Raw genomic sequence first — 27,854 nt, 5'->3', positions numbered from 1 at the left:
TTCGGAATGATCTCCTAAATGAAGAATGGGAAGGGGTGTATGTGGAGGATGTTGATGCTGCCTACAATGCTTTTCTGGAAATGTATACAACATATTATGATAAACATTGTCCAATAGTGGTACACAAACAAAAAGTAAATGAAAATAGAAAACCGTGGGTATCAAAAGGATTGATGTATGCATGTAAAAAGAAAAATAAACTTTATAGAAATTTTATAAAATATAGAACAAATACTGCTGAAATGAAATGAAATATAAGGTGTATAAAAATAAGCTAGTACAAATTATGAGATGGGCTAAGCAGGATTATTATAATAAACTGCTGGATGATAATAAAAATAATATAAAAGGTACATGGAACATTTTGAATAAAGTAATGGGTAACAAAACAGCACATACAGCCCTGCCTGATCATTTTATCTATAATAATAAGACACTGTATGATTTGAATGAGGTGGTAAATGAATTTAATTTTTTTTTTTTAATGTGGGGCCAAATTTGGCGGATAGTATTAAAATACATGACACGTCATTACAAAGAGGGTGGAGAGGAGAAAGTAGAGTACTGCAGTCAATGTTCTTGGGGGATGTCTGTGAATCAGAAATTATATCTATTGTTTCTAAATTAAAGAGTAAGACTTCCATTGACTGTGATGGGATAGATATGGTTATATTAAAAAAGACAATTGACTGTGCTGTTAAACCCATTTGTTATATTTGTAATCTTTCCTTTGGAAGGGGTATTTTTCCTGATAGAATTAAGAGGGCAAAAGTTATTCCATTATTTAAAGCAGGAAATAAGAAAACTTCAATAACTATAGACCGGTTTCATTACTTTCACAATTTTCAAAAGTATTAGAAAAACTTTTTGTTTATAGGTTGGAGTTTTTTAGAAAAACATCACTTGTTGAGTGAAAGCCAGTATGGCTTTAGGCAAAAAAGGTCCACAGGGACTGCCTTAATGAATATTGTTGAAGAAATAACAACAGCAGTAGATGAAAAGATATTCACAGTAGGAGTGTTTATTGATTTGAAAAAGGCATTTGATACTTTGGATCATGAAATTTTACTTTCTAAATTAAGTTTGTATGGAATGAGAGGAATGGCCCTAAATTGGTTGAGAAGTTATCTGAACAACAGAAAACAATATGTAGTTAATTGATGTTAAATCTGAATTTATGCAAATTAAATGTGGGGTACCACAGGGTTCTATTTTGGGACCTAAACTTTGTCTTTTATATATTAATGACATTTGTGATGTTTCCAAATTATTACAGTTTGTTTTATTGCAGATGATACAAATTTCTTCAGCTCTGGAAATGATATACAGAAACTAGTAGAATCTATTGAATATGAAATGACAAAACTGAAAAAATGGTTTGATGTAAATAAGTTGTCATTGAATTTAGAAAAGACAGGGTTTATGGTCTTTGGAAATAGGAAAATAAATGAATCTGTAGCTTTATCCATAGACGGAGTTGATATTGAGAGAGTGTTTGAGTTTCGTTTTCTTGGTGTAATTATGGATGATAAATTAACATGGAAACCTCACATAGCACACATTAAAAGAAAAAATTCCCAAAATATTTTTGTTTTAAACAAAGTGAAGGAGGTATTAAATAAGGAAACAATGAAAATACTTTATAGTTCACTCATCATACCATTTTTGATTTATTGCATAGAAGTATGGGGGAACACATATCAGACAAATTTAAAACCTTTATCTATTTTACAGAAGAGAGCTATAAGAATTATTCATAAAGTAAATTATCGAGAACATACAAACAAATTGTTTGCTAAATCTAGAATATTAAAGCTAGAAGATTTGGCTAAGTTTCAAACACTAATAATATTGTTTAAAGTAAGACTGAAAATCTTACCAGAGAAAATACAACATTATTATCAGTTAGAAAAAGAGTATAGTAGGAGAAGATATAATTTTAAACATCAATTTGCACGCACGACTATAAAACAAATGTGCCCCTCAGTTATGGGAGTAAAATTGTGGAAATCATTGCATGATAATCTTAAAAGTTGTAGTAACATTGGTCAGTTTAAGTATAAGTATAAACAGAGTATATTCAGTCAGTATTAATATGGTGAGGTTTATGTTGCTTATGGATTTGTTTGGTTTGGTTTGTTGTTGGGTTTGTTTATTTATTTATTGGGTCTAATAATATTGGTTAGCATAAGCAGAGATATAAGCAAAGTAAATTCGGTTAGTACTATTATGGTGAGATCCGTGTTGTTGTGTTGTTTTGTTTTTCTCTATATGAATTGGATTACTTGTTGTTTTGCTGTCTGGGCATTGCCTGATTTTTTATACTGCATGAATTGCTGTTATTTAAACCAACATTGTTTTTTGTCATTGTAATTTTGGCTGTAGGCTGCTTAGGAAAGTTATTTTGTATTTTGGAATGGGGACAGATATTATTAGATTTTATCTTCTTTCTGCTCCCTTTTGCACATGGGAAGTTAAATTTATGTAAAGAAGAAAATTAAATGTTCTGTGTTTTACCATGGATCAAATAAAAAAATAAATAAATGCAGTCTTACCAGTTCATTTCTCTCTCTCTCTCTCTCTTTCTCTCTCTCTGTCTGTGTGTGTGTGTATTTTGCACTCAAAATGTTTTGGAGATTAACCCCTTCATTGCTGTTTTTTATTTTGTTTTGTACCACCAAAATATTTTTTTATTTTTTCGCATTTTTCCATTGATTTCCTATGTTGGTCATTTTGACCGCGAAGGAGCCAAGTGTGATTCCCCCCCCCCCCCCCTAGCTAATGCGACAAAAGTCACCAAGTGTCATCCCATTCCGAAATATCAAAATATACTGTATTACAGTTTTAAACTATAAACTTTTTCAGTCAGCTTCAACTGCAGAGGCCCTGAGGGTTAAATGACAATATGACACTAGATTAAGCTATACTTTGATCTTGGTGGCCCTATAATATCAAGACCAAAATGACAAAAAATATTACAAACAGACCAGTTTTATTACCAAAATGTCCTTGTTATCAAATCACAGGCATTTTCACGTCACACACTGTAATTACTGGCACAAGCAATGTTTGAACTCTCTTGAACATCACTTAGCCAGTAAAATGTAAACAAAACAAAAAATCTATAAACCATTGTTAGATTAGATAGTTTCAACTCTACTTAAAAGATCCACTAGCCCTTCTTTACTAAGAAACATGGTCTCTCCACTCTGCTGACAAATCACCTCAAATAAGGGCAGATCCTCTAGAGCTTTTTGCCCTATCACCACCACATATGGATACCCGAGAATTTTAGCATCTTTCAGTCGTTTACCAATGGTCATCTGAATCCTGTCATCCAGTACCACCTCTCCTCTCAAGTTGGGTAGACTGTTTCCCAAGCTTTGAGCCAGTTCATCAGCCATAGATGTGACTTCATGTGCTTTACTGCCCTTTTTAGGTGGCAGGACACACACTTGATAAGGAGCGATCAACCCTGGCCAGTGAATAGAATCCTCAGATGACATCACCTCTATAGAAGCGGCAAGTATTCGAGTGACACCAAGTCCAAAACAGCCCATCTCTGCAACTGCAGGCGTATTGGATGCATTAACAAACAGGGCCTTAAACGCCTGTGAATATTTTGTGCCGAGGTAAAAAGTGTGCCCCACTTCAATGCCTCTGGATTCAGTCAGTGTGCCTGTTTGACAGAGTGAACACTCAGTCTGCCCTGGGTCTATGGTTTCGATGTTGGCAGAGAAGCCACAGTTCCCACAAACAAGTAACTGGTCTTCACCAATGTCTGCTGGCAGCTGAAACTCATGGGAAAGCGTGCCTCCTATGTTGCCGGTGGCAGCCTGTACCTGCACCCACTTCAAGCCCAGTCGGTCAAATATCCGTCCATAAGCTTGACACACAGAGTGGTACGTTTGAAGAGCCGCCTCCTCATTAATGTCAAATGAATACATGTCTTTCATGTAGAATTCCCGGCCACGTAAGAGCCCAAACTTCGGCTTCTGTTCATCACGGAACTTGCGTGTTACCTGCAAGACACAAGCATGTTATCTACTGCCATACATGTCTGAAAATAGTAGTACTTTGTGCATCACTCGTGCATCACACATGCACTTTTGAGCTTCCGTGTTTACCACATATGTGGGAAGTGCTTTATTTATGTGTGTCTATTATTGTTTAGATGTAAATGCAATGTAAAGCAATCGCATATATTTAGTTACTGGACTTTCAATGGAGGGACAGAAACATCTTAGGTTTCATTAAAAATGTCTCAATTTAAATTTCGGAGATTAACCAAAGTCTGGGTTTGGAATGACATGAGGGTGAGTAAGTGAGACAGAATTTTAATTTTTGGTGAACTATTCTTTCAATACCTGGTACAGCAGAAGTGGCAGCTTCTTGTAGGATATCATGGTCTGAGAAGCAAAAAGCTCTGTGACTGCTTCTTCATGAGTCGGTCCGAGGCAGTATTCCGCATTGTGCCGATCCAGTAGCCTGAACATCTCTTTCCCCATTAGCTCCCAGCGGCCACTCTTCTTCCAAAGTTCTGCACTGCACAGTGCTGGCATGTCAACTTTCTGCCCACCGATTGCCCACATCTCCTCATCGATGAGACGAACCAGCTTCTCCATGGACCTCAGAGCAACTGGTAAGTAATAGAAGCAGCCAGGGTTGGAGGGATTGATAAGTCCTGTCTGCAGCATCAGTCTTTGGCTACGACATGTCAAGTCTCCGCCCTCCTGACCTTCCCTGAGGTTGGACGGCAGGAAGAGGCGAGACACAAGCGCTGGTGGAATGACTGGTTTGGAAACGGCAGAGACTGAAGGAGAAGTGTTGATGGTACGGTAGATGTTGCTTTTCTTTGATGCTTTGAAGAGAGTCCTGGACAGAAGACTTGGGAGCTTGTGATGGCAGTGATGTATGAACACCTCCATTTTTGATAACCCAAATTCTGTGAGACTTTTAATGAAAGAAAAAAAGTATGGTTGACAGTGGGCAATCGATTATTCCACACAGAATACATCAGAACGCTGCGAAAAAGCTCTAGAGGGAAAGTGAATGTGTAGTTCTTTTACACTCTATGAAGTTTCAGAGACTTCTTTAAAAAAATTATGCTTTACTGATTCATAAAAAATGTAGTGCACACAAACACACACATTTTGTTTTCCTTTTTGTAATGATTAAAAAATATAGTAGTATAGTGCTATGTGGTTTTGGCATGCTAGCAGAAATTATTATACATATTTTCTAACCAAATGTCTTGCTATGACAAGTTTCGAAGTGCAACATAATGTATACTTTGAACATTTGTGCCAAATATTTTACTGTGGGTCGCTGAGGATGTAAGAGAGAATATTATTGTTGATATGTTTTAGGTTTTGTTCATTGGTGGGATCTACACGAGATCGAGTAGTTTAACATGTAAATATAAGCACTATCTCTGCTGTAAATTCCAAGCGAATCTGCCTGCAAACAACTAAATTATAAAACAACCAGCTACACAATCTGATACAGTTGCACTGATGTTCCTGCTGTCAGTGTAACTGGTTAGAAGCTAACATGCACATTGTACCACAGAACAACCAACAAAAAATGTCACACTTACCGCGAGTTATCTATACAATCTTGTCAGATTAAACTGAGATAATTAATTGGATACTGATGATTGTACAGATAAATAAAAACTAAACATAAAAATCTCCATATTACAGAATGATGACCTTTTTCTTCTTGTAAGTGGTACAGCGTAGTAGTGCGCCACAGCGCCACCTGCTGCATTGGAAGGCAAAAAGCACACTGTGTTGAACTAGTTAGTAGGAGGAGTCTGTTTCTATGGTTATTTCAAACAAGAAGCCTCAGGACCGGGTTCGGGTTGTTGTCCTGCATATAACTTCAAGCCATCCAGTCACCGCTTCTGTTTTATTTCTTGCTTTTAAAAGTGTGAAACATGTCTAACACAACAGTCAAACAGAAGAGACCTGCTCTGAAAGTCGCCAAGTAAGTTTATACATTACAAACGCTCAAAGAGCAACTTAAACACTTCATTATATTTGTAACGTTAGTTTGACCTGCCGATCAGCATGTTACCAGTAAGTTACATACGATAATGTACACATTTGAGTTTTTAAAAATGAATTTATAAGTAGTGTCCTAAGGTCTGGTGTGCTATTCTACTACTAAAATATTTTTAAACAACATAGAACTTTCTCAGTTCTTTAATATTTATTATGTTGCTTGAATATTTACATTTTCTCCTCATAGGCTAAAGCAGGGTTACTCTTTCTTCCAGGTCTTCCAAAACACTAAATGTATCATCTGGAGTATTTCGTGTGAATAAAAGCATTTCAAGAAACATTAACCATTCATTCAGCGGGAAGAGCTTCAGTTCTGGAGGTGACAGTAAAGTTCTAGACAAGAGCTCGGCCCAAACACCAAAACACACTGTTCAGGTATTGACATTTTATTATGATTATGCATAAATTCCCTATATGAATATATGTGTATATATATATATATATATATATATATATATATATATATATATATATATATATAAATACCCTATATGAAAAAAAAAGAATATCTAAAGACAACTTATTCATTTTTGTTCTTACATCACCAGGTGTTTGATGAACATGGCCTGGACGTTTCTCCTCGCCCATTATATAATCCAGATCCCGGGGTTTTACAACCTAAACAAGGAAAAATATTTCCTGCACATGACACGTCATCATGGACTACCATGACAGACTTTCCCTCGGTAGCCTTCCAGACCACCAACGCAAGCATTACTGGACCGTTTACAAGGTAATTGAGGAGAAATGTAAAAATATTACTTCTTTGCAGCACTTAAATCTGTACCACGAAGAATTATATATAGTAATGAGTGATCTCTGCTTGCATGCCAGGTCTTTTTTTGGGAGCATTTCAGCATCCAGAACGAGCCAGACATTGGAATCAGCGACTGATGAAACTAAAGACTTGTTAGTGAAACAAGACTTGTCCAACAGTCTTTCAGGTTTTAGTTTTCATTTTATATTTTATATTTTCATCAGCCAAGTTTCCTCATTAACTGATGAATTAATGTTCCAATCTAACATTGTGATATTCTTCTATATTTTGCTGTGCTTGCTTCATACAGATGTTCAGGCTCGTAAAGAGGATGTGAAGGAGCAGGTCAGGGAGGACGTATTGGACAGTGTGGTGGATTGTTACCTGACTGAGACCGAGACTATCTGGCTGCTGGACATTCCTACAGTGTCCGTGTCAGAAGATTCAGAGGATGCTGAGGCAGTCAAGTGAGTCACGTTTATGATATTTTTTCCCAGTAATATTCATATCCATTTTAAGATAGAGTTAACTCAGTTGATGTTATTTGACTCGTTTGACATTTATATTTCTCATTTACGTCACATTTATTTTGACTAGCTAGACACGCTCAGTCACCTTTTCCATGGTGCTAAATCATTTTTTCTTCGTGCGTTTTGAAGGGAAAGGAACAACGCTTACACAGAACTGTGCAAAAACAGACAAGGCAACGATAAATATGTGGAGCGCTCAATGCAAACATTCAATGGTGCACCAAAGACGAAGGAGGTCCAATGTGATAGCATTACAATGGTAGACAAAGGTATGATGTCAATATAAAGTCCATTTATAATCTGCCCTTGAATGGAATGCACTTCATTGTGATTCAAATGTTGTTTTTTTAACATCAAACACTCTATCAAGCTGTCATGTCCACCATCTGGGACATGTATGATTCATTCTGCAATAAAAGTGATGTCAGTGGAAACACAGTGGTGTCTGATCAAGGAAATAAGGCTGATGTCCCAGACTCCTCCTCCATGAGTAACCTGGACCTGAATCCTAAGGGTCCTGAACAGAGTATGTCTATGGTCAGCATCAGCAGTACAGGTAATTCTTTTTTATAAATAAACATTCAATTTCGGGTAATTATTCTCAGCTTGTGTGTATATAATCATATAATCATGCATAGTTAGGATAACAACTTGTGCATCAAGACATACTGTATGTTATTATGATATAGATTAATCTGTCATTTGGTAAAGCTGTACAAATTAGACAGATCTCAACAAGGACAAGGTGCTGCTGTGGATGTCCTTCTAACAACTTCTAATATAGTATCAGTATTGTAGTAGCAATTTGATGAAAAGTTAAGTTTTGAAAGGATCTCATCCTCAAAACAAAACTACAAAATATAGGCAAACAAGATAATTTGATCCAGACTACATTAAATATTCACTTAGCAGGGGCTAAACACCTAATTGATTATTGACTTATTTAATAATAATAATAATAATAATACATTTAAAGGTAATTTCTTTTTTCTGTTTGTTTTATTTTTGACTTTTTAAAACAAGTCATTAGGTTATTTCACATTTCATTATAATTGTTAAAAATACATACATTTTCATCCTTGCTTTTAATGTAGTTAGTGGCTCAAGCGCTCAACTTGAAAAGATGGCTTGTGTGCTTCTGGTGGAGGAAGAGCCAGATCATGAGCTGATCTTACAGTCAGACAAATTCAAGCAGGACCTAGCAGTGATGGAACGGGTGATTCTGGCCAATATCTTCCAGCCCAAGCTTGCTGCGTACAGACAACTGCCTGTAATAGAGGGTGATGTCTTTTGTATAGCATCTAAAATTGCATGTTAAATGTAACAGTAGTATTTTAATGCCTTTTTTTTTTACATATCAATTTAAATTAACATTTGGCATTTGCTAGAATATGTATGCTGCTTTGTTGAACAGACCCAGACTGTGTGCGGATGGCAATAGGGTCTAAAAACTCCCTGTGTCCATTCCTTGAGCATCTTTGGGCCTTTAGGTGTGAACTCACCATGGGGCGAAATGTCAGCAGTATGACCTGGAACAAGAAAAACCCAGTACTATCCATTTTACCAACATGTTTCATCCACAAATTATTTTATTTATTTATTTTAAAAATATTGACTGAACAACATATGTTTCCCTACAGGATCTTCTTGCCGTGGGATATGGGCAACTTGATTTCAAAGATCAGAAATCTGGACTTGTGTGCTGCTGGTCTTTGAAGAACCCCACGGTATTCTGCACATTCACGCATACTTTAGGACAAAGATGAATAGCAGATTTACCCAGACAGCAACAAAGAGTCAGCCCAGATCTGGGCCACATCTGGTACAAGTGGATTCAACGCATACCAGATGTGGGCCGGATCTGGGCCGACACTATGTTGCTGTCTGGGTAAGCAATTTAACAGTGTTTGTAAGTATTTTATTTATCAGATCCCTGTTCAGAGCTGTTCATTGAAATGTTGTGTTCACAAACAGTGGCCACCCCCAAAATTTTTTGGACACTATGGGACACTGAAGCCACACTTAAGTCACACTAAATGTGTACATTTCTTTGCATTCGATGATAATATATTAAACCAAGTAACAAATTATACTACACAAACTTCTTGTGCTTGTGACCTTTCTTTACAATAAATGACACTAAAATTTTGTTATCTAATGCAAAGACATTTTTAGTGTGGCTTTAGAGCCCTACAACTTCGTTTATAGCCACTGTATTATTTTCCTGTATTTGTATTCCTTGGCATGTCATATTATCTTGAGTTTTTGTGAACATTCTTTAAATATTTTCATTCATTTGTTTCAGTGGCCTGATCGAATCTTTCATTGTGAGAGTGGAGTCACTGCACTGGATTTCTCAGCTTGTAATGCCAATCAGCTGGCAGTAGGCATGTATGATGGCACCATTGCCATTTATAACGTCCAGGCCACAGAACAAACGCCCATCATTGACAGCAGGTGGGGCTGTGAGCATTTCTTCTCTTGAGCAGCTACATGCAGGAAGTTACAGATTGTAACATACACTTAAAATAGGTTTCTCAATATCAGTGGTTCGCGACTTAAACAATTCCTTATAGTTAGAACAGTGAAATAAATAGACTATCAGTGTTTAATAGAGGAGAAAACACTTTTGTTGTTGACGTCAAAGGCCATACATCCAATCAAACTCAGTAATTTGGCTGGTAATTTATCTAAAATCTAGTCAAATTCTATTCATTCCTCATATTCAGAAGATTTATATATTAGGCTGGTAAATCATACTTCTTTATGAATGTTTCATCCCACATTAATAATTGAGCATTATTTGGCTATATAGTTCACACTAATTTTAGTACATTTCCATGAATGGTTTTAAGTACATTTTTGTTTAGTTTTGTATGATAAACAATTTTAGTACTGTGTTAAGTCACCACTTGATGTCTAATGGGGGGGGGGTACTTATATAGTACTGAGTAATATTATTTAACTACATGTACTTACTACAGAGTTACGGTTAGGGTTATGGCTTGGTTTAGGGGTAGTTTCTTGTAATTATGCATAATTTACTGTTTTTACTATAGTAAGTACATGTGGTAATGTGCGTCTCCTTAAAATAAACTGTTACCAGATTAATTATTGTGGAAACATTACAAAGATCAGATCTAACCTTTGAGTTTTTTTTAGTGTTTATAATGCTGTTGAATCATATTTGAATGAGTTGACAGGATTGTGTACAATCTTATGTTATACAATCTTATTATGTGTACAATCTTACGTGCATGTTCTTATTAGATTGACTTTTCTCCTGTGTCATCTCGTCACAGTGACTGCGCCAACATGCACACGTGTCCGGTGTGGCAGCTCAGATGGATTGATCATGAAAGCGGTCTGGCTGGAGAGGATAAAGGGGAAATACTCATATCTGTGTCAGCTGATGGACGAATCTGCAAATGGGTGCATTACAAATGCCTGGAATGTGTTGGTAAGTGGAATGTGAAACACATATGTGTAGAGCCACAGACCAAAGATATAGATTAGAGTTACAACACTGGCCCGAAAAAGCATTTGCACACTTGAAGGGATAGTCCACCCCCTCAAAAAATGAAAATGAAAATCTTATAACTCACCTTGTTGTTCCAAATCTATATGACTTTGTAAATTGTAAATACAATGAAATTCAAAGTCATATTTTTGTATTAAGGTGGTGTCACATTTACTATTGCTTGGTGAAATTATGCAGGTGAAATCCAGTGCAATCCATTTCAGTAGGAATCAATGCAATTGGGAGTTATATATGAGTTTCCCACACAGGATTCGCTCTTATAAATTTACAGCATTGACCAACAGAAAGTTACATAAAGTGACTTTTGTGTGAGCGGTGCATCATATAACACTACTCTATTGACAATGGCCAATAGATCATTTTTTGCCTGCAAAACTTTGCTGAAATTCCGCTAATGTGACTGCACCTTCCTAATGTACAAATATTTATCATTGGGATATATGAGACTATGAGAAATAGATGAATTTCTGTATGTTTAAGCCATGTGTTGGATAATTAATATTTTGTCTTGAGTTAGACCTGATGACATTAAAAATGGCAACAAACCACCAGCAATGGAAGCCAGCGATCTCACCTTTGTCACCGGGGCTGTGTTTTGATTTCCATTCTAATGTGAGGCCTACAGTATTACATCTCTCATTATGTTCACATAATTATAATATCAAAAAGCTGCTAAAGAGTTTTTTTTATAAGCTTTAATGCCTTTATCTTACAGGATTCAAATATCTACCTTGCTGGAACAGAGGACGGTTATATTCACAAGTGCTCTTATTCATATAATGAAGAATTCTTGGAAACTTACAAAGCCCACACGGTATGTAGAAATGTTTGTCTAATTTTGAAAGTGTCGTATGGTTGCAATATGGAGTCCTTTTTCATGCACCTTTAAACATTTACACGTTCCTTTCTTTCTCTTCTTTTCTCTCTGCTCCTTTCCTCAGGGTCCCGTCTATAAGGTGACATGGTCGCCGTTCTGTCCAGACGTTTTCCTGAGTTGTTCCTCAGATTGGACTATTCAACTGTGGAGGCAGGACCTCCAGAAACCCGTGCTTAGTTTCACCTCTGGACAGAAGGCTGTGTTTGATATCATGTGGTCCCCACACTGTGCTACTGTCTTTGGAGCTGTCAGTGAGGGCAAGGTGGAGATCTGGGACCTGAGAATCAGCAGGTAAGATCTTGTGTTCTGTTCATTTATAATATTCAATAACAATAAAATTGTTTTTTTTTTCATCTTATCTTAACTTCAAATTTTAGTGCTCAGTTTTTTTTCTGTCCAGTATTTTAAAGTGCACTCCATTTTTTTTTTAACAGTCTGGACCCGACAATTGTGAGCGTGACCTATCCAGGAGTGAATCCGACAGCTCTTCTGTTCACCTCTGAGACAGACTGTGTTCTGGTGGGGGACAGTGAAGGGAAGGTCAACGTGTACAAGCTGAAGAACCTCACAGATGGAGGTAGCACACAGGTGAGGCCTTATCTATTCATGTCCATGTGGCGTACAGACCTCAAAGTAATAATTCAGTCCAATGCCCAGATCATTTATGTCTCTTGTGTTTCTGCAGGTGGAGACGTTGGAGGATGTAATTCAGTCCACACTGTCCAGTCAACTCTGAGGAGCATTAGGAAAGACTGGTACAGGCTCATAGATGGATCAGGCTGTTTGTTTTTACCTCTCCAACATCATAATCTATATACTCTGGCAGACTGAGCGACTCCATTTTACATAACAATGGGATTACAGCACACATGCCTGTTTGTGCCTTATTGTGCATCCTTGTGGGAATAAATATATTCCTCCAAAAAGTCATATTTTAAGGTAAACTATAGTCTAGTGAATTTATTTTTAATTTTGATTAGATGAAAATGTCTTTTATGTATTTTTTAAGCCTTTGGTTGTTATATGTTAACAACAACACAGGTGCTATAACAATATTGCTTCTGAAGCTATTAAAAAAAATATATATATATATTGTATACAAAAATTTTGTGTGGGAAATACAGACAGAATGTTAGTGTTTGTTATGTGCGAATGGACAGTTTTATCACCACTTACCCGCCACACATTACAGCTTATCGACGACATGAGTACAACATCACACTTTTATAAATGACTGTCATTACTGAACTGTTGTTCTCTCTTACATCTGAAAAAAGCCTCTAATCTGGCCTTTTTAGTACAAATCAAACAATTTAGCAATAAAGATGCAACTCAGCTTACATAAGAGAGCTTTTAAGAATAACAGCTGTGTAATTATGACAGGAAATGGATATTTACTAATGTATATGGGACTTTTTATCCATATGGCATATGGTCATTTATACATTTTAAAAAACTTTCCCAATGAATTTTTGTGTTGAAGGAAGGAAATGTCTATAAATATTGTTTTGATTATTATATTATATTATATATTTATTTCACTGCCTCTTTTAGTGATATTTTCTATTTAATAAAGACAAAATGGAAGAAATTACTAAAAATATGTGACATTTACTATGCTTTCTTAATCGCATTAAAATGCATTTAACACACATTTAATATAATATAATGTAATTACTTGCCTTGCCTAATCAGCTTAATGTGGCATATAAATATGTCTATTAATGAAACTAAACGGTTTATTAATTAGTCCAGGAAGCATAGTAAATGTCATTTTTTCCACTCTTATTTTGCATCATTAAATTCAAAGTTACCAAAGTTATTACATTCAAGAGTCAGTGAAGAAAATATCTTATCATATCATATCACATCAAATATAATATAATATAATAAATATTTAACTTGGTAACAACAAGTTTTACCTTTTTTATGTTTCCTTGTATTGATTGAACTTTTGTCATTTTCTTAGTAGACATCATACTGTTATTCATCTAGGGCACATCACCCTTAAAACCATAATTGCTCAGATTATAGCCATACTGCTCATTTGCACTCTTTTTTACTCATAGGCCAACTAGGTTTAAGGGAACAGAATTTGATGGTCACATAGATAGTAGACATCTGTTTTACTCGGAGAGCAGCGTTGGTCTTTATGTGACTAGATTATCCATTCATTAAGGAGAATATCACTGCAATGAGACCATTAAACTGGAGATGTTAAGAGACAACAGTTTGTCCCTAAGGATGTAATTTAATTCCAGATTGGGGCAGTAAAGCACCTAAATACCTCCTGCCTTTTGTTTTCCCATCAAAGTTGTTTGACTTGAGGGGATCAAGTAAGTGATGGGTGGGGTTTGGACAGGATGGATCGGTCCAGCGTGAGCCGGCATAAATTGGGGTCACGTCTCATGAGAAAATCAGACGTTCGCTAGACCTGAGAGAGGTTGGCAGAAGACAAAGACCTTAGAGAGACATAAGGAAACGTTAGGGCAGAACAGGAGGAGCAACTATGAGAATGTTATATTCTCCTGCTGTGCTGCTGCTGCTGTGTGCTGTCACTGTGTGTAGCGTGTCCGTCGTGCAGGCTGACGTGAGGACCGTCAAGCTGTGTGGCCGAGAGTTCATCCGTGCTGTCGTCTACACGTGTGGAGGCTCCAGGTGGAGGAGGTTCAGTCCGAAAGATATGGAAGGTGAGTTTGCTATGAAGCGTATAAGATTCAAGCTAATTCTGTATCTTCACATGCCTCAGAACAGACATCAGAACAAATGTGCTTACTTTATATTAATGACACAAAGGTACTGTTTTATTACATAATAACTCTTTCCATAGATTATAATCGAAATAATTGTTATTTATTTATTTTAATTAAACAAATCCAATTATTAGAGATACAAAAAAAGATTAGCCTTTTCAATACTTGTATGTGCACGAGACAGCCCTGTCATCCTGTGGAAGTTCTGTTAATTGTATTTCATTTGAATCCAGATAATTAAATAAGCTCAAAAGGAAGGGGGGAGATATTGAAAAATATTTATATAGTTTTAGAAGTAAAATAAATGCAAACTAGAATACATTTTATCAAAAGCGAGAGGGAATATACTGAAAGATGTTGAATAATAAAAATTTATATAATGACAAATGCAAACTAGAATGCATGTATTATATATTTTCTTTTATTTTTTATATGGCATTTACATGTTTTTTTTAAACTGTTTTATAAGGTATACGTAAACCAAACTTTACTTAGTTTTGCTAATTTCCAATGACTGTGTGGTTGTATGAGTATCTAAGCATCTCTTTCTGGCCCTTCAATCCTGATGATATTTAACAGAACACTGCTTTAATTGTATCAGTGAGATCAAGTTTCCTCCAGTCAACAGATAAACAACATCTGGTGATATTACATTCCCATTAGACTGAGGAGTCGGTGGAGTCTGAGAAAATACTCTACCTGCCATCACATCACTTGAGACCTGCAATGCATGCATATATATATGCACATATTTTTAACATAACTTTGTATTTTGCCTTTGTCATTCCACAGGGTTTTTTCATGGAGATCTAAGCAGCTCTGAGGATGTTAGTGAGAATCTGGGATCTGACCTGATCAGGCGAGACCTGGATAATGTTTGTTGTCAGTTTGGCTGCAAGAAAAGTGACCTCACATTTCTCTGCTGAGGACTGAACTTGCGTTTTCTATTTGTCTCTCTCCCTGTATTTTTTTCTTCCACTTTGAGTTCAGATGAACACGAACGCTTCTCTTTAAAGTGTACAGTCGGTAGAAATTCATATAACAACTTAATTTGGCAATAAATTATGCCTGCTGTCTTAGATTTTACTGCTACAGTTGTACCTTAAATTGCACCATGAATATCATTGAATATCAACACCAATGAAATTGGGTGTTGAGGTGCAAAGCAGTAATTGTGGCGATTAAAATGTTTTAATTGTAAATTTTATTTTGCAAACTTTGTCAATAAACATTAGTGCATACGGTATGCAACAAATGTGTTTTTCCCCTAAACCTCTAAACACTGAAAATCACAAATATTTTATTGTCCGACGACTCCATATGTTTTGTTTGGTAAACCAATTTAGAGCAAAGTGAGTGGAATGATACAATTATTATAGATTACATAACACAGCTTTCAGCATTTCAGACAGATAGATTAGTTAATAATTTATATATATAAACTGTAACATTCTTTTTACATAATTTGTTATCACAACATATTTTCTTTTGTCAAATCAACTAGATAATGTATGTGGCTCAGATAACATAATATTTTAAGTTTATGTTAATTAAACCTATATCTCCTTCATTGTATCAAAACATTTTTTTAACTTCAATGAACTTAAAATTTTACAGTGTATATATATATATATATATATATACACTGCAAAAAAAATTACATGATTTATCACATTATTTTTACTTTTGTCAAATCAACTTAGATCATTTATGTGGTTCAGATTACATAACATTTTAAGTTTATGTTGATTAAACTCATCTCCATTGAATCAACTAAATTTTTTTAATTTCAATGAACTTAAAAATTTACATTGTATATATATTCTTACACACACACACACACACACACACACACACACACACACACACACACACACACACACACCTATAATATAATACAATAAATCGATTTATCAGGCTTATATGTTTTATTGTTTTGGAAAGAGCAAAGTAATCTCAGATCTTTGTTATCATTTTTTTGTACAAACACAGCTTGCACGTTTCTGGGAAGAGATGATATACAGACAGCGCCCGCACACACGCACGCACGCACACACGCACGCACGCACGCACACACACACACACACACACACACACACACACACACACACGCAATTCGACTTTCACGCACATCTCCACTTACATCAAACTGACATGAGTTTTCTCACTTTTGCACATCTGAGTGACGTTTCACTTTGAACCATGTAGACATACTGATTAAGCTCTACACAGAATTTAACTCATAGATTTTTTTCTTTCAGCTGAGACTCCTAGTTGTTCTTCGACTAAACTCAGTGCAATAAAAAAAACCTTTAGTTACAGTGCTCCGAAAATATGCAATGCAGTGTTAACGGACGGCGACGCTCCGTTCATCCTTAACATTAAATGTGGATGGAAACTTATGAATCACAAAGCACCAGTAATCTTCTTCAAACCATCACAACGTCTACATCAGACACTCAAAGATGTAACCAAAATGTTTGTTCCTGACAGTGAACATCAGAGCATCTGGGAAGTTAAACAGTAGGCCTAACACAGTTTTTTTTTTTGTGTGTCCTTTTCATTTTTTTTCCACAAGAAACATTTTTTTTCACTTTATTCATAGGTTTAAACATTTAAAAAATATGCAGCTTATTTTCTCTTAAAGGACAATTCTGTAGATACACGTACAAACGAAACGTGAAACAAAAAAACAATTTGGTCATTGAACCACTCAAGAACCTTGTCATCTCACAGAGACCGTTACCATTTGCAAAATAAAGAGGTTCTCAAGCGCAGGGGCTCATGCTCAGGACACTGAGGGGAGAGGCTGGATATAAACACATCTGCGTGAATGAGAAAATAATTTACAATGTCCAAAAGCTAACAATCCATTGTTGAACTAATAGTGCTGCAATATACATAACACTATAATAACATTAAGCATGACGCATCTAGGTAGATACAGTATCCCGTTTCATTTTCTCTTTTAAATGTCACCCCGACCCATATATATTTATGTAGCGTAAATTTTCTGTTGCACTTGAATTAAAAAACTTATATCTGAAATAAATTTAAAAATTATACCTTAGCATTATACTGTACACAGCTTACCCGACTACACAGATAACAATAAGTCAAAAACTTCAAGGGATCCTAAATTATGATACCATTCAAAGCCTATTAATATACAGTGTAACTTGTTTCTTTTTTTATACAACACATAATGAATAAATAAAAATAGAGTGATGTCATGTACTCTGATGTCTAACACTGTTCCCTTGGGAATAACAGAAAGGCTATTTAACAATACAAGAAAACACCAAACAGCCTTCAAGGCATATATTACCAATTTAAAAGGACTTTTCTGTTGAGGACAATCATTTCTGTGTGTCTGTTGCAAGCAGGATAGTTGTAAAGCTGTGGCTGTCTATAAAGAGTTTCGACAAAAAAAAAATTCTATTGTTTTTTCAATTAACCTGACTTCACTGAGAAATTAAAATGAGATATTCCTGAATACGTTTTCATGACTAAAAAAGTTTGAGCAAGACCTCTTACTACATGCAACGGTATACCGCCATCTTGTTGCAGAGTCTTATTCCTCTTTTAGACAGTCAGTTGTCTACCGTACTAATTTGCTACCTTGTTCGAAAGACGTGATAATTTTTGACAAACTGAATGCATAGAGAAAGAAAAACATTACATGTTCAGTATCACTTTTAGAGAAGGATACAGAGAATTCAGGTTCAGGTAGGCACAGCCAATAACACATCGGACAGAAATAGAGGCTAAACCTTACAAATAAACCCAGGTCGTTTACCTGCAGTTATACAGATGTTGCAAAGTGAATAAAGTTCGCACATATAAGAAGTACACCCTAAAACGGTCCACATTTACAATGCAACTCATATAATACTGCTGGAGCGTGTGAGGTCCACCTGTATCGTACATCTACATAGGTTTATCCATAAGGTCAAGTAGGGGTCAGGCTTGTGATCTGTCCTGTGTTAAATATTCAGAATTGGTCCAAAATATGCAGACTCGCATGGATCAAAGATGCTGTTTAGTTGTCTGCGATGTATTTTCCTATGGTAAAAGAATGAACACAATTGTACATTTTAAATAAATGCATGCAGTGTAAGTTATTTTCGCAATGCATTGATAATCTCAACCAAAATAACCGTACTCTCTGGAAGATTCTTAGACCCAAAAACAGCTGACACTCGCATAACTCACCTGCTGCAAACCTCTTCTTGATGAGGGAAAAACGATATCCAAGGCCAACCAGTTCGATGTCACAGCCTGACAGAGTGCTGCCCTCACTGGTGAACTGCACTGCCACAGGGGCAGGTTTACTGGGACCCTCTGTTAGCTGGAAACGGGCCAGTAGAGATCCGACACCTGAACATACGAGAAAAGAAATAGTCAACTTATTATTATTTATTATATATACTGTATATAATACACTATCGTTCAAAGGTTTGAGGTCAGAAAGGAATACTTTTATTCAGCTAAGATGCATTAAATTGATAAAAGGTGACAAAAAACATTTACTAAATGATTCGGTTTCAAATAAATGTTGTTCTTTTTACATTTCTATTCATCAAATAATACTGAAAAAAACCAAACATCACGGTTTCCACAAAAGTATTAAGCATCACATTTGTTTTCAACATTGATGAGATGAAATTATTCTGTGATTGAATGATTCACTTATGATTTCTGAAGGATCCTGTGACACTGTAAACTGCAGTAATGATGCTGAAAATTCAGCTATGCCATCACAGAAAATTGCATTTTATAATATATTAATTGTGAAAATATTTCACAATATTACTGTTTTGACTGTATTTGTGATCAAATAAATGAAGCCTTTCGTGAGAATAAGGGACTTATTTAAATCTTACCGACCACAAACGTTTGAACCTCAGTGTATATATATAGACACAATTTAATCATGATTCTCACCTCCATTCTCAGACTTCTGTGAAATATCAGGAATCTTCCATAAGATTCTCTGCTGTTCCGCATTCCTATAAAGGTACCAATAAAATTAGTATATTGTCTAGAAAGAAAGAAAATTGTCAAACTATCTCTTCCTTCAAATCTAGAACTATTCAGAGTACAATTTTTCAAACACTATATCTAAAGTTCCATGCCCACTTTTCACATTTCAGGGGGTTCTCAGAAGTGGAAATCGTCATAATAGGGAGAAGACAGCAAATTACATTTTTGTATTCCATTTTGTCTAATAGCAAAAGAAAATTCTGTAGCATTTCCACAACTTTCCAAAAGAGGAAAAAAATATCGAGAGATTGATTACAGCAGTCAGAAGAGAGAAAGATGTCAAATTTGCTATCACTCCACCAGCCATTTCTATTAGAAACACTCTCACAGCAGCATCAATTCAAATTTTTCTCGTTTACTGCCAAGGTAATATAACGCCAACAAGTATACCGTTATAACAAGTATAACATTATAAATGTTACATTTATAAATGTATACATTTTTTGAAACTTTACTAGATCTGTGATGTTGATAACCGTGGAATCCCATCATCACAGTCTGTGAAAAGGGTCCATCATAATGCTTGATTTTCACAATGACGATTTGAGTTTTGAAGACTAGAATTCCATTTCTAAAAGAGTCCCTCACCAGGCAGCTGGTGGAAGCACAGCCTGCAGTTTGCTGACGCCTCCGTCCACAGGGATGAGGAACTGAACATTGTTTAGGGCGACAGGAGTGGTCATGGCCCCACCGTTGTATTTGTAGTCTATCCTCAGGTCGGTACTGGTGGGCTCACACCTCCAGCTCACTGCTAAATTTAGAGGAGCGGACTGTAGACCCTTCGGTAACACCTGATGCACATAGGGAAATGTAATGGTAGATTATCCTCAAATATCACAAAATGAATAAAAGCAAATGTTGATTTTGTTCATTTAAGTTTGTTTTTGAGGACATAATTGTTTACTCGTTTATGATAAACTGAACAGAATTGAACTGAATCAACATTGACTTGAGCTGAATAATGACTTCACAGGTTTTTTTTAGATCTTCAAAATCTTATCATATATTTGAGGACGTTTGCATCACTGATCGTTATTTTGATGTTTATAACCATGAAGCTGCTTTGAAACATACTTGATGTCCAAAGTAAAATATGGGTCCCAAAGCAAGACTAATTGAGACTGGTTCATGTAAGATATAGGGCAAATACCTGTTGTAGATTTTCTAAAACTGAATATGGCTGTAACAGGTGCCCTTATGTCTGTGGTCGATGCTGCTTTGAGCTTCGGTTCTTCTCACCTGATATTTCAGCATGTCTACATTGTAGTAAGTTGCCTGTGGTTTCTGCTCCGACACTTTCTTTAAATGGGTCATCAGGTTTGGCATATTCACCCAGAACTCCTTTGAGTTTGGATTTGGCTGTGTGGTGTCACTGTAGGGTATTTGAAAGTACATTCAATCTTCAAATCATACTCAACTGAAATAAACAAATATCCATTACCGTTTCTTACTTACAACTAACCCTAAACCAAACCAAACCCTAACCCTATAATAAGTACATGTAGTTTATTAATATTACTCAGTACTTGTTTGTGTAACTACACTGTAACACATCACCTTTAAATAAAGTGTAACTGAAATGTTTCTTGAGCACCAAATCATCACATTAGAATGATTTCTGAAGGATCATGTGACACTGAAGACTGGAGTAATGAGGCTGAAAATTCAGCTTTACCATCACAGGAAAAAATTACATATTTCAAAATATTACAGTTCCCTTTCAGTCGAGAACGTCAGACGTAGTCTGAAATGGGATCACGCCAGGGAGCCAGTCATCTTCCGAGTACTATTGAACGAGCCGATGGAATTGGCGTGCGTGACTTACATCACACACTGGTATAAATACGGAAGTGGATGCACGCACTAGTTGCCTTTAGCTCCGGAGCCGATCGTTATTGATGTCTTTGAAGAGTGCTATTGATTTCAACGAGCGAGTGTGTTGGTGTTCTTCTGGAAAGACTCTCCCGATGCTGGTGGTTTCTACAGTGCAGTACAGCGGTGGTCGCAAGCTTTGAGCTCTCAACTGCTGTTTTAACAGCAAGCAGATTTTTGTGTTTGTGTGTGTGTTGACGGCTGGTTGAGGGCGAAAAAGTGAGTGCTTCACTGTTTTCAGTTCGCTGAACTCATTGTTGCCGCGGTCATTCCCTGTGTGCTCCGGCACTGGTGACGGGTCCCATTTCTAAAAGAACAACACGGGTGCGTTTGCGTTCCCGATGCCATTCCATCCGTGCGTTTCTGGGTGCGGTAGGGCTCTGTCCCCCTCTGACGGTCACGAGCGTTGTATCACGTGTTTGTGCTTAAAGCACGCTGTGGCAGCTCTTGTGGAAGAGTCATGTTCCCATTGTGGGAATATGACCATCTCGGTGCTAAGGTCGAGACTCGCCTTCGTTCGCGAAGGTGGAGTCCCCATCCCCAGGCCCCGCTCTATTGTCTCTTCTGGGTTACCAGAAGAGCCCTGGATTGCCATCTGGGCTGGGTGACCTGAGGATCACAGTGACGGGTAATCCGCCCGGTAAAGCCCCGTAGATCCCTTACTCCTCTCTTGCACCAGAGCTCCCCGATGAGGTGGTGGACCGACCAGCCGTCTCGTTCGGGGCCCCTCCAGAGGACCGATGTCCATCGCAGCATCGGATGGGCAGCTTGGCTCTAGAGATGACGACTCGGCAGCGCTGCCTCCCTCTGGGAGACCAGCGTTGCCCGAGCTGGATCCAGAGATGGCAGCTATGCTCAAGAAGGCCGGAGAGGCGGTAGGGCTCGAGTGGAACCCTCCACCGTGTCCCGAACTGTCTCGGTTGGATGATTGATTTATCGGAGCGGGTTGGTCTGGTTCTCAGCCTGCCACTCCGGTACCTTTCTTTCCTGATGTGCATGAGGAGTTGACAAGGGCATGGATGGCACCTTTCTCTGCCAGAAATCGCCTGAGTAGCTCTTCCCCCTCACTACCCTTGATGGGGGAGCGGTGAAGGGTTACGAGGCAATCACTCCAGTGGAGCGGTCTGTTGAGATGCAGCTGTGTCCAGACACCGCTACCTCATGGAAGGGGGATCCTCGTCTCCCCTCTAAGGCCTGTAAGTTCTCGTCCATTCTCACAGGCAAGGCTGACAAAGCCTGAGGGCAAGCCGCTTCCTCTCTGCATGCCATGGTGTTGATTCAGGTCCACCAGGCTCAGGCACTCATGAGCATGCACGAGGGTAGCCCAGACCGTGAGCTCATGGGTGAGCTCCGCACTGCAACTGACCTCACCCCCCAGGGCATGTAGGTTGCAGCTCGCGTGATCGGTCTGGCGATGTCCACCCTTGTGGTCCTGGAGTGCCATCTCTGGCTCAACCTGGCGGATATGAGAGAAGCAGACACGGTTCGGTTCCTGGACTCTCCCATTTCCCAGGTTGGGCTGTTCGGCGACACGGTTGAGAACTTTGCCCAGCAGTTCTCGGCAGCCCAGAAGCAGACGGAGACCATCCGGCACATCCTACCCCGACGACCTGCTGCTGCAGTGGCAGTGGCAGACCCTCTCGTTGCCGAGGGGGCCCTCGCAGCAGCCTCCACCCAGGTCTCAGCGTGGAGCCGGCCGCAGAAGGGGCGCCCCGCCCGCTTCAGGCGCTGCCAAGCCAGGTGGAAAGTGACAGCAAAAGCGTTAAACCTGAGGCGGGGCACCCAGGGATAGAGGAATGCTCTTGGGGGTGGTCACCGACCACTCCCTTCACTCGTAGGATGACAGAGTGAAGTTTTTGTGTGTGTTTTTGTTCCACCACTGGTTCCCAAAAAAGTGGAGCCAGCGGCACCCACATATTCAAAGAAAGAGCAATTTCTCCCTTCCTGGGCCCCAACAGGGCTATTCAGGTGATGTGTGACCCTGCAAAGCCTTGCACCACCCAACCCCCTCTTGTTCGCCAGCCGGCACCTGGGTCATCAGCCTTCTCAAGCATCCCTGGCTGTTTCGTGGAGACAGGTAAGTGTCGTGCACCACACTCAGACCATTCCGAGGCCTCTGGGCCTTCCGAGCCAGGTCCCTGTCCTCCACCTCGCTGCCCCACCTCGGGTACGTCTGTGGTTCCCTGGCCCCTGGCCCGGTTCGTAGAAGCTAAAAGGATGCTTCCCAACCAGTCCACGTGGCCCCAAACTATACAATCAGACTCAGATACATTTCCCTTGGCTTCCGCCCTGGCTCAGTGATATTCATCATACCTAGGTGTTGAGCTAACTAAGATGCTCCTAAGGTTAGTGATATTCATCACACCTACTTGTTGAGCATTGCTTCTGACCTGTGTGCGCACGTCGCAGTCCTACTGGTGAAGGACGCGATGTAGTCTCTTCCTCCAGCCGATACGAAGACCGGTTTCTATAAACCCGTATTTCATTGCATCAGGAGGTATTTCATTGTATTCCTAGGTTAGGAGTGAATCAGGTCTTGATAGTTGCCCCTTATTGGCCCAACCAGACCTAGTTCCCCTCGACAGCCCTCCGGACTCCCCTGAATTTCAGGGACGGGGCATGATGGCACACGCGTTCAAACCCCTAGAGAGATTCCAGGCAGGTCCTAAAAAATGGATGCGAGGTTCAGGTGGCTACCAGAGGACTATGTGGTAGTCACCATCACTTCTGCGAGAGCACCCCCTAAGAGGAAGTGTTGCTTACGCCAATTAGAAGTGGAACCTATTCGTTGAGTGAGTCTTCTCTCCGTGAGGAGATCCTGAAGGCGTTCATGCATTTTAGTGCTCTCTTTCCTGCAAGATGGTTTGGGCTGTCTCCTCCACCCTCAAAATGATGTTGCCTCTATATCTTCTTTGACGCACATCATGATGCAGTAGCATTTGAAGCACGTCCTGATCGTCAGGTTCCTGAGGGAGCAAGGGAATCTACCTTGCGCCACTCTTTATCCTTTTGGGCCTTATCTCTGGTGCTACTGCACTGCAGAGACCACCCCTGAGGCACAGCTGGCAGTGAGTTAAAAATTCTGTTTTTTCAGTTCTCCTGCTCGCGTGGTCTCCACTAGGGACTAGCTTGCTTTCGGTCAACGGGTTGTGCCTGGAATTCGGGCCGGCTAACTCTCAAGAGCTGAGACCCCGACCTGGATATGTGCCCAAGGTTCTTACCTCTCCCTAAAGGTGGGACCAGGTGGTGAGCCTGCAAGCGCTGCCCCGGAGGAGGCAGACCCAGCCCTGGCTTTCTCTGTCCGTCCGCTTCATTGTGCTTATACGTGCACAGAATGCAAGCCTTAGGACCTCAGACCAGCTCTTGTCTGTTAAGGAAATCAGCAGAAATGGAAGGCTGTTTCCTAGCAAGGTTGGCCCACTGAATGGTGGTTGCCTTCATCTTGGTGAAAATCCTGAGATGTCCACTTAGGTGGTGAGCTCCTCTGAAGTGAGTGTGTGCTCCCGCCCAGGCGTTGACACAGAGTGCTTCGCAAACAGATATTCTAGAGTTGGGGGCTGGGCGACACCCACAGTCGAACCGCTGCTTCCCGTGGGCTCCCTTCTCATGAAGCCAGTTTCACCATGAGCCCGGTTCGAAGTGTCGGCTTGCTGCGCCATTCCCCTCCTATGGACTGGATACGTGCGGAATTCTTGCTCCAGTAGAGTTCCCTCTTAACTGAACCCTGTTGAGTTCCTCCACACCCTCTGGCGACGGATGCGGCGGAGCGTCCGAAGCCAGGCCTACCACTCGTACGCACTGTGGAACCTGTGTTAGGCTGGGTCCATATGTTGCGATCCCTACGGTGATCCCATATGTGTATTCTTCCACGGTACGGCTCCCTGCGTGTGTCTTCCCTCGGCAGAAGCCTGCTCTGCCGTCACTGTCCGGTTGAGTCTCCCCCGTCTTAGGCTGGAGCCACCTGTCCCTTCTCCGCCTTAAATCGGGGGGGGGGGGGCGGGGGGTATCAGGAGGCTTCTGTCTAGGCACTGGAAGGTGGCAGCACTAGTGGTGTTTTCAATAGATCCCCATTTCAGTCGATGTCGACTACGTCTGACGTTCTTGACAGAAAGGGAACGTACTGGTTCCATGAAGGACGGAACGGAGGACGTAGTCCCCTTGCCACTACTGCTGGACCACCGCTGACTCCGGGGGCCGCTCGGCTCCTCAGCGAAAAAATAAACTGGTGCGTGGGTCCACTTCCGTGTTTATACCTGCGCTGCGGGGCGGAACGTGTAATCACAGACGCCAATGTTGAATTGGCTTGATTAAATAGTAGTACGAAGAAGACAGGCTCCCTAGCGTGATCCCCATTTCAGTCGGCGTTCTTACTGTATTTGTGATCAGCATAAGAGACTTACAGACTCCAAACATTTGAGGGGTATTAATGCTTTTGCAAAATCAGTAAATGATCACATCCCCACAGAAAACAGAGAATGATATACTACCCTCCAAAAGTGTTGAATCACATGTGATTAGTCATACAGTACATGAGTCACCCTCAGCTGACTGTAGGCAGCACACGAATGATTCTAAAGTGAGATCTCACTCTGAGAAGATGCGCTTAACTATACTGAAGTGTTACCATGAGTTACAAACTCTCCTTCCATTACTAATTATAAAAGTCCATAGGCAACAATTTAAAATACATTTCATGGCTGATGCCTAAAGGATTAGTTCACTTCAGAATTAAAATTTCCTGAAAATTAAGTCACCCCCATGTCATCCAAGATGTTCATGTCTTTCTCTCTTCAGTTGAAAAGAAATTAAAGTCCCTGTAAAGGCAATTTAAAAAAAAAATCTAAACACATTATAAATGTTAGAAATGTATTGCTAAAACACATTACAAAGACTGTGAACTGTGAAGTACTGAAAAATCCGTAAAATATAAATGGTGAAAAACTGTTTAACGGTCTAACTCCACAAGAGTTAGACCGTAAAATAGTTTTTCACCATTGATATTTTACGGATTTTTTGGGCGGTGCTAAAAAGGTACTCGATGACGCACTGGAGTGCCTGAGCTCCTGGCCCCGCCCCTACCTGATGACGCACTGGAGCCCCTGAGGCTGGCCGCTCCCTTAGCAATATAAAGAGCACATTCGCATCAGTTTGCCGCTCAATCGCGAGTTACTGTCAGTATTATTATTAGTTACTACAGCTTACAGTTTGCTAGTTAGCTATGTCTTCGTCACGGAAATGCGTACTACCTGGATGCGATCACGTACAAAACAGATCGGTGTCCTTATTTAAATTTACTAAATACGATCACATCAAGAAGAGGTGGATTCATTTTGTGAAAAGCCACCTTGAAGGAGAGCTGAGGGTCACCACCGAAACCCGCCTCTGTAGTGATCATTTTACACGGGATATTTTTATAAACTTTCGTCGGAGACAACTGGGATTCATTGATAATCCGCTGTTACTGGTGAATGGGGCCGAACGACTATCTCCCGCCTCGGCCTTCATCCTCCCGTCGCGCCGACAACTGGTGACATCATCGGCAGTGCGTGCCCACCAATGAGTATAAGTTGCCTTGTGCGCTTATGTTATAATTAACCTAATAAGCTGCTCAGGGCCGGCCCGAGGCATAAGCGAACTAAGCGGCTGCTTGGGCCCCTTGGCCACCAGGGGGCCCCCCAATCGAGTCGAAAAATCGCAAAAAAAAATTTTTTAGATGACTTAAACAAGTGACATAAATGAATGAATTAATATGAATGAATGAATGAATGAATAATTAAAGACAAGTAAATTCTGATTTCATGATCAATATACCTGCCTACTACGGCTGCTGGGTTTGCCAGCGTTTAAGTCATGCGCATGATCTAGACACCTCGCGCGTGCATGGACAATTCGTGCGCAACTGTGCATAGTCACGGTAATGTTAAGCCATGTCACAAAAAGGACGTATCCCTCTGGTGCCGAAAATAGAAAGACAAAATGACAGAGGAGGGGACAAAAAGAGCAAGATAAAATTATGTTTGCATGATTATTTACGGTGTGTTTTGTGCAGCAATTGACCCATTCCTATCTACGGCAAGCCCCGAGGGGAAAAATACATTGCATACACACATATACAACGAGCGCCAGTACATCATTACCGGTATTATAGTAACAGGCTTTTGTTGGATTCTGTCATGTACAATCCAACAAAGTCTGTTACAATAATAATAAAAAAAATAATAAAAAGATTTTGAGGACAGTTACACTGTATTGAGACAGTTGAGAAATAATAATATTTTTACAGTTTTCAACAATAATTGTCATTGTTGAACCCTTGCTCTTATTATGTTTCTGATTTCTCAGTTTTGTCATTATTTTAGCAAATAATTTATATGATATGTTTTGAGAAAGTTTGTTTTAAGAAGTTTCAG

The 27,854-nt window shown here is 39.3% G+C and overlaps 4 protein-coding genes across 32 annotated transcripts in view; 2 read left to right on the top strand and 2 right to left on the bottom strand.

The window, feature by feature from the left end:
- Window positions 1–2,975: 2,975 nt before the first annotated feature.
- pars2 (prolyl-tRNA synthetase 2, mitochondrial) lies at window positions 2,976–5,770 on the bottom strand. The gene is made up of 3 exons (XM_077198670.1): window positions 5,600–5,770; window positions 4,368–4,953; window positions 2,976–4,022 (listed from the first exon to the last, which is right to left on the bottom strand). Exons 2-3 carry the CDS (start codon window positions 4,926–4,928, stop codon window positions 3,141–3,143), a joined length of 1,443 nt encoding a protein of 480 aa, XP_077054785.1. The 5' UTR covers window positions 4,929–4,953; window positions 5,600–5,770; the 3' UTR covers window positions 2,976–3,140.
- A 39-nt stretch (window positions 5,771–5,809) lies between these two features.
- Window positions 5,810–12,717, top strand: dnai4 (dynein axonemal intermediate chain 4). Its single transcript, XM_077199960.1, has 17 exons — window positions 5,810–5,991; window positions 6,284–6,443; window positions 6,617–6,801; window positions 6,903–7,012; window positions 7,136–7,292; window positions 7,485–7,624; window positions 7,726–7,911; window positions 8,450–8,635; window positions 8,770–8,903; window positions 8,996–9,082; window positions 9,661–9,812; window positions 10,658–10,815; window positions 11,414–11,508; window positions 11,612–11,710; window positions 11,838–12,064; window positions 12,208–12,361; window positions 12,459–12,717. The coding sequence occupies exons 1-17, from the start codon at window positions 5,942–5,944 to the stop codon at window positions 12,507–12,509; spliced, it is 2,331 nt and encodes a 776-aa protein (XP_077056075.1). The 5' UTR covers window positions 5,810–5,941; the 3' UTR covers window positions 12,510–12,717.
- Window positions 12,718–13,908: 1,191 nt separating this feature from the next.
- insl5a (insulin-like 5a) lies at window positions 13,909–15,754 on the top strand. The gene is made up of 2 exons (XM_077199959.1): window positions 13,909–14,463; window positions 15,319–15,754. Exons 1-2 carry the CDS (start codon window positions 14,283–14,285, stop codon window positions 15,450–15,452), a joined length of 315 nt encoding a protein of 104 aa, XP_077056074.1. The 5' UTR covers window positions 13,909–14,282; the 3' UTR covers window positions 15,453–15,754.
- Window positions 15,755–16,435: 681 nt separating this feature from the next.
- sgip1a (SH3GL interacting endocytic adaptor 1a) overlaps window positions 16,436–27,854 on the bottom strand; it is an 86,445-nt gene continuing 75,026 nt past the window's right edge. For all 29 annotated transcript variants that reach the window (XM_077198674.1, XM_077198678.1, XM_077198684.1 and 26 more), the window contains 5 exons: window positions 20,812–20,944; window positions 20,161–20,363; window positions 19,474–19,538; window positions 18,742–18,906; window positions 16,436–18,591 (listed from right to left, as the gene is read on the bottom strand). In XM_077198674.1, coding sequence (XP_077054789.1) covers window positions 18,569–18,591; window positions 18,742–18,906; window positions 19,474–19,538; window positions 20,161–20,363; window positions 20,812–20,944 — 589 coding nt within the window. In that variant the 3' untranslated portion in view covers window positions 16,436–18,568. The remainder of the gene's footprint in view (window positions 18,592–18,741; window positions 18,907–19,473; window positions 19,539–20,160; window positions 20,364–20,811; window positions 20,945–27,854) is intronic.

This window comes from Siphateles boraxobius, unplaced genomic scaffold (assembly GCF_051911475.1).
Source record: "Siphateles boraxobius isolate OS27281-9 unplaced genomic scaffold, OSU_SipBor_1 41, whole genome shotgun sequence".
NCBI lineage: Eukaryota > Metazoa > Chordata > Actinopteri > Cypriniformes > Leuciscidae > Siphateles > Siphateles boraxobius.
The sequence above is the reverse complement of the archived record's forward strand: the minus strand, read 5'-3'. Positions and strand labels throughout refer to the sequence as shown.